At 41.8% G+C, this 6,182-nt stretch overlaps 2 protein-coding genes across 3 annotated transcripts in view; one reads left to right on the forward strand and one right to left on the reverse strand.

Annotated features, from left to right (window-relative positions):
- Positions 1-6,182, forward strand: part of LOC123971410 (cytoplasmic FMR1-interacting protein 1 homolog) — a 1,205,200-nt gene that overhangs the window by 587,237 nt on the left and 611,781 nt on the right. The gene's annotated exons all lie outside the window — the stretch shown is intronic.
- Positions 145-5,336, reverse strand: LOC123971453 (complement C1q tumor necrosis factor-related protein 7). Of its 2 annotated transcripts, XM_046050311.1 has the most exons (3): positions 5,166-5,336; positions 3,336-3,572; positions 145-975 (listed from the first exon to the last, which is right to left on the reverse strand). In XM_046050311.1, the coding sequence occupies exons 2-3, from the start codon at positions 3,562-3,564 to the stop codon at positions 347-349; spliced, it is 858 nt and encodes a 285-aa protein (XP_045906267.1). In that variant the 5' UTR covers positions 3,565-3,572; positions 5,166-5,336; the 3' UTR covers positions 145-346. The 2 variants fall into 2 exon arrangements, with proteins under 2 accessions (XP_045906267.1, XP_045906268.1); XM_046050312.1 differs by lacking the exons at positions 3,336-3,572; positions 5,166-5,336 and adding an exon at positions 2,497-2,788.

A 6,182-nucleotide genomic window follows, 5' to 3' on the forward strand; every position in this document is an offset into this window, starting at 1 on the left:
GTATGAAAGGTGCTATATAAATAAAGATTATTATTGTTATTATTATTATTATTATTATGGTATGCTTCACTTTTGCCATTTTGTAAAGAATAACCCAAGCTTTACATGTCAACAATGTTTATTTAAGTTATTATTTGTCCAACTTCCACCCCAAACAAATAAATCAGAAACGTATTCACACTTTATTAAATTATAAGATTTCAAATCAGTAGACAGGTCTCTATGGTAATAATATAACTAGCAGTACAAACATATTGTATAAAAATATAGTTTGACCGTACCATATGTGTAATAAAATTATCCAAACAACAGTGACTAGCAGTTTCTGTTTCGTCTTTTCCAGGTTCTATGCATAGTCCTCTGCAAGTGTGTCAAAATAGTTTGTGTCTGCATAGAGAAGGAAGCCAGAGAACAAGCTGTCAGCCCAGCCTGGGTCTGCAAATAAACCATTCTGGTCATGGTAGAAGATCTCCATCCACACCTCATCCTCTGGGTTCAGGTACATCACAGTGGACCCAGATGCTACATCATGGTTCCCCGTGTTGGCATCGAAGGTTTTGATGCGATACTGGCCATTCTGCATCAGCGCAATGGCCAGGTGTTTGTTGGCCAGTGTAATGTCATAGGAGAAATAATAAATGCCTGGGTATGCACAGATGAACTTGCCCGTCTGTGGATTGTAGTGTCCGCCCTCATTAAACAGGACCTTGTTGAACTTGATGGGGATGTTCTCTGTGGGGTAGCTGCTGGTGATTCCCACAGAGAAGGCAGATTTAGGCAGCAGGCTGCCACACTTGCAGATTCCTGCAGTTCCACGTGGCCCTCTTTCGCCCTTGTCCCCTTTCTCTCCGTCACGGCCCGGAGGACCAAGTGGGCCCTTATCTCCGTTCTCTCCGGTAGGACCTCGTTTCCCTGCAGGGCCACGATCACCTCGGCCTCCAATCTTACCTGTTGGGCCCACTCTGCCCTTTAACCCTGAAATGGAAGAGTCATGCTGGGATCATAATTTCTGCACACTTATACACGATAGAATGATGGCGGGTTTTTTTGTTCAATTCTCTGCCATATCATCAGTTTCTGTTCCGCACTTGTTGAACCTAGCTATTAAAGGAACAGTCGATAGAAACATAAAAACCCCACGCAGTGTCAATTATTAAGTCACCCTTGAAACACAGCCACTTTGAAATTTGAACAGTTTTGGCTTGATTCATCCAAACAAACTTACTGCACAGTAAATACCCTGGAGCTAGGGAACACTGTGAATCACACACTATGTGTTTGCGCAAGAACAATGCACTATTCTGAATATGTAGTTTCATGTTCAGATGAAGGTGTGTGACTGAATTCCTTTTTCCACTCAGAATGGAAAACAAGCACATGACTGACAGATTTACAGTGTTGTGGTTCAGACAGCTTTACCTACACAAAATTCTTGTCTTCTGCATAATCTCAATCAAGACATTTTTTTTAGCAAACAGTGAACAACCGTGAAAAAATTGTTTTATTGTACAAACAACTTCTCAGGGCTGAGCTTAAATGGAAATGGCATGGATATTTATTCTTGACTTTGGGAACACAAAATGATCAAATATTCTGAATTTTAGCTTCACGTAAAAACAAAAATGAAGAATTAAGAATTAAGTGAGAAAAAACAGGGAATGACATGCAACAGAGGTCCCAAACTGTTTCATAGTCAGCATCTTAGCCACAGGGACACCCCACTTACAGTTGAAGGCACCAGAAAAAAGGCCAGTAAGTGGACTTTCAGTTTAGAATGGTTTTCTGTTGTTTGCTATTGCGTCTTAAGAAAATAAATGTATAGAAGTACAGCACCCATTCGTTATGTTCTGCCCATGATGATCATGTTCTTTTGGGGGAGTCGGTGGCCTGATTACTTCAGTTTGTTGTCTTTAAAGGAGCAATATGTAAGAATTGGCCACCTATTGAATTCATGCTCCAAACCAATAGGGGGCAGCATATCACCAGTGTAAACGCTAACTGTAGCTGCTGTTTAGCTCAGTTAGCCGTGCAGCTAGTGGTCCAATTCTTTGCTGACTCTACCCAGACTGGGATCTCAGAGCACCAGGTGTATGTTAGCATTTACACTGCTAGCACAGGAGCTTTGGACCCCTGGGAGGAGGACGTTCGTTGGTGGGGAGTGGTGCCAGAATAGGCACCAGATTGGGATCAGGGCGAGCAGGTGAGCCCTGGCATGCCCGGGAAGAACAAATCCTCCAAGACCGACGGAGGCCAGTTTGGAAATACAGTACCAAGGCGATTAACAGCTACTCTGACTCTGGGCCGATGAAGACACTCCGGGTTCAGAGAGAGAGACGTGAGGAGAGGAGCGAGAGGGAGGTCGTGCATCAGTCAGCGTTTTGGGTTTGGAACGAGATCTTGTGATATTAAACGTGACAATATTTCTTGACTAGGTGAAACTTGTCTCACGATGTCAGCATGAAAGATGTTAGCGCATTGTGGCGATCGGGCACGCACCTGCGTCACACGTGAATGTTATTCCTTCAATTAGCACATACATTTCAAAGGCTTCTGGAGGCAGACAAAAAAATATACTTCCCCGCACCAGTGGCAGGCAGTGAATAAAGTTAATTTCAGACCCTGTAAGCAACATTTCAAAATGCATCTGCATTGTTTTGCATTTTGTGACTTTTAGTCTAAAAGACAAATTTTCCAGTCACAGATTTTGTCACTGAAAATTTCTTTAAAATAGTGTTAAAATACTATCTCGTCTCATTCTCATGAACCCAATATGGTGTCTTGTCTCATGAGCTAAGTGTATTGTCACACCCCTAGTCAGCGCCCATCTCTAGAGGCCTGAGAGGGGTTTACGGCGGCGTCAACTACAGGTGCCCGGAGCCAAACCCGGCAAGAAAACTACCTTGGTGTTGTTGAACTGGGGGAAGACTGGACGCTACACTAACACACTATTGCATCTTGAGATACAAAGTGGTATTACAAGACAGGACAGGCTGAAGTTAGCTAGTTTGCATGCTAACTTAAGAATATATCTCTGCAACACAATAAATAGACATCTTTGACAAATGTCTGTTGAAATCTTAGTTCATTTGAATGTTTTAAACTAAAATTCTTACATATAGCTCCTTTAAGCCTGCATAGGTTGTCTGACACATCATTTCATAACCATGCTTCTAATGGTAATGTGTTTTTCTATGGAAGTAATTTGTTCATCGTCTCAACACCAGCTTCTGCTCATGCCATTTGTCAAATCTGTGCAAGCTTTTCTCTGGTGGTAGTGGAGTGGTTGTATTTATTTACATGCACGCATCTGCATCCATTTAGGTTTTATATTATACCTGTTTCTCCCTTTTCTCCCTTTTCACCCTTCCTGCCATCTCTGCCATCTCTTCCTGGGATACCCACATTCCCATCTGCTCCCGGGGGCCCGCTGGGACCAGGTTTGCCAGGCTCTCCCGGTGACCCCGGGACACTGCAGATCAGACGTGGTGCTCCTTTCAGTTTGGTCTCAAGCAGCTGTCCAAAGACGCAGTGGCATAGGCAGACTACTCCCATCAACGCCCACATCTTCAATTCTATAAAAGCAAATAGCAGTTACCAGAGAACTTCACTAACATCTTGCTTTTAGGACAGCTCGGATGTATTTAGTAGAATTTATAATAAGTAAAATAGTTTTGTGTTTGCAGATATTCAGAGCAAATTCTCAGTTTTCACAAAGCTATAAAACACTTACTGTGGTGTTGTCATGGGTGCAGGCAGACCAAAAGCATATCAGTGAATCTAATTCAAGTACAGCATGAGGCCATATGTGACTTTTGTAATGAGAAGCAATTGCTATTTGACTCTGTCTCACACGCTGATGTTCTCATCCACCATGGAATTGCATGTGAGAGACCTCAAACGAAACCTTTGTCTCAGTTCCAAGTCTTCTTTTTTTCCCAAAACATTCCCAAGTTATGACATAACATCCAGCACAATTTCTGTCAGGGGAACCTAATCATGAAGCAATGGCACTTGAGCAGACAGAAACATTATTTTTATTTACGTTGCACAGATAGAAAGACAGAGACACAGCCTCATCATGCAGAACTGTATTTCACTAACAGAAGAAAATCTTCAGCGGGTTTGACCAGTAGAATGTGTGGATTTTATTAATACACATGCTTGTTCTTTGCCCATGTGGGTGTGAGAAAGTGAGTTTTGCATCTGCTCTTCTGCTGGCTCTCTAGTCAGTGGGGGCGTCGGAACATTTGTGTCACCATTACAGAGGAGGCTCTTCTCCTTGTCTGTCTTCCAAAATAAGTGTGTCTTTTTTATTGCAACATGTTTCCCTTGGAATTACACTTGTCTGTCAGTGCAAGATGCAAATGAGTCAGACAAATGATGTGTGTACTATGGGACAATATACACAATGAGATAAACAGGAAGGACAGGCAGACACTTACACACAACGTGAACAAGCTGAGCCTGCTCTGAGAAACACACAAGGCCCCTCCATGTTATTAGTGGTGCATGTTTTTGATTTTGAGGGTAATGAACTGGTCAGGGAGCCAATGTGAGGTCCTATGAGAGAGAAACCCCGCCCGCCAATTCCGCTCTGCAGCAATGATGTCAGCATTAGTAAAACGACTATTATTAAAGAAATGGGCCCTTTCTTACACATACACGTGCGTGCATGTGTGCATGATGTGCATACATGCAATTCATTACATTATAAGCTGCACCTGTAAAAAAGGAAATGAGTCACCATTCATTTAAAAATAAAACAAGTGGGTGTTAGTAATTGATCTCAGACATAAAGTACATTAATGACTCCTCAGGTGGCAGGTGGTTTATAATTCCAAGTCGTCATGTTAAAAAAAGTTGAAAAAGAGCAAGACATTTTTAGACATCTAACTTCTTTCAGGGGGAGATTTTAGCATAAATATTTGGACAAATGTAACGTAACACACAGTTAGAGGCCATGCATGGGTGCTACTGTACACAAACACTGACACACACAGACAGGTATTTGCAAAGTTATTCAAGGTATTTTCTCAGCAAGGTCTATTGAAACGCTTAAAGACAACTGTATTTCTATCATTTGTGTTCATATTCTGAAAGATGAAAGATATTCTGTGATATTTAACAAAGAGTGCAGACTGAGTTATATGAGTTTGTGTTCTTACCCCCCAGTTGGCAGCTCTTCAACCCGAAAGCTGACCACAGTTCTCGGTGTTGAGTGTCTTCGTCTTATCTGCTCAGATTCCGGTCTCTGTGATGATTTGAACCCTTGGTTAACATGATATTCGTTTTTCTTCTGCTGCGCTCTCAGACATCTGCGTGCAGAGCTCAGCTGCTTCGTTGCTGACAGCGTCTTGTAGTGCAGCAGCAGCCCGCACTCACTTCCCCCCTCCCCTTATCCCCTCCCTTCTCTCTGCCTCATAAACTTCCCAAGGCAAACAACTATTATCCAGGCAAGCGCAGTCTGTGCACACAGGATCAGCTCCATTATGTCATGGATGAAGACTCTTTAAAAAGAGACTCCAAGTGTAGAAGTCAGCCGCTTGGATGCTGTCAAATAAGGCTGTTGTTCTATAAAAAATCTGATTAATAAATGGTCATGGTCATTTGTGCCTTATTAATCTGTGTTGATCTCACTTGTATTTATGACATTCACCCCTAGATGGGGCCAGATGTTATGTGTGGAGGTATGTTGGGGATTATTTACATGCCTCGTGGTTTAGGTTGAGGCCACCTTTATAGACACCATCTGAAAAATTACCTTCACACTTTTCATAACAAGAGGTATTTTGTATAGTGGTTGAAAATATATAGGTACAAAAATACATAAGGAATTAAATAATTATAATAGCACCAAGAAAATGTGTTTCTCTTGATTAGCCTATTATGTATGGTGGAAGAGTAAAAGTACCGATTCTGCAGCCAATGCCCATTCTCTGACATTACTACATTGTTAATACCTAATACTAATGTCTGTAGTGTTTTGTTAATAATAGATAATTTGACCACTTTGGACCTCAGACAGTTATTTAACAGAAATCATCTGAAAAGTTCAGAAGGGAAATGTCTGTTTGGTGGAACTGCTAACAACTCAGACATCTGAAACACTACAAGGGACACAAGGGTTCACAAGTCAGGTAAGGAGCGGCTGGTGTTATTGAGATTAGCATCCATTTTTATAT

The sequence above is a fragment of the Micropterus dolomieu genome, linkage group LG05 (assembly GCF_021292245.1).
Source record: "Micropterus dolomieu isolate WLL.071019.BEF.003 ecotype Adirondacks linkage group LG05, ASM2129224v1, whole genome shotgun sequence".
Lineage (NCBI taxonomy): Eukaryota > Metazoa > Chordata > Actinopteri > Centrarchiformes > Centrarchidae > Micropterus > Micropterus dolomieu.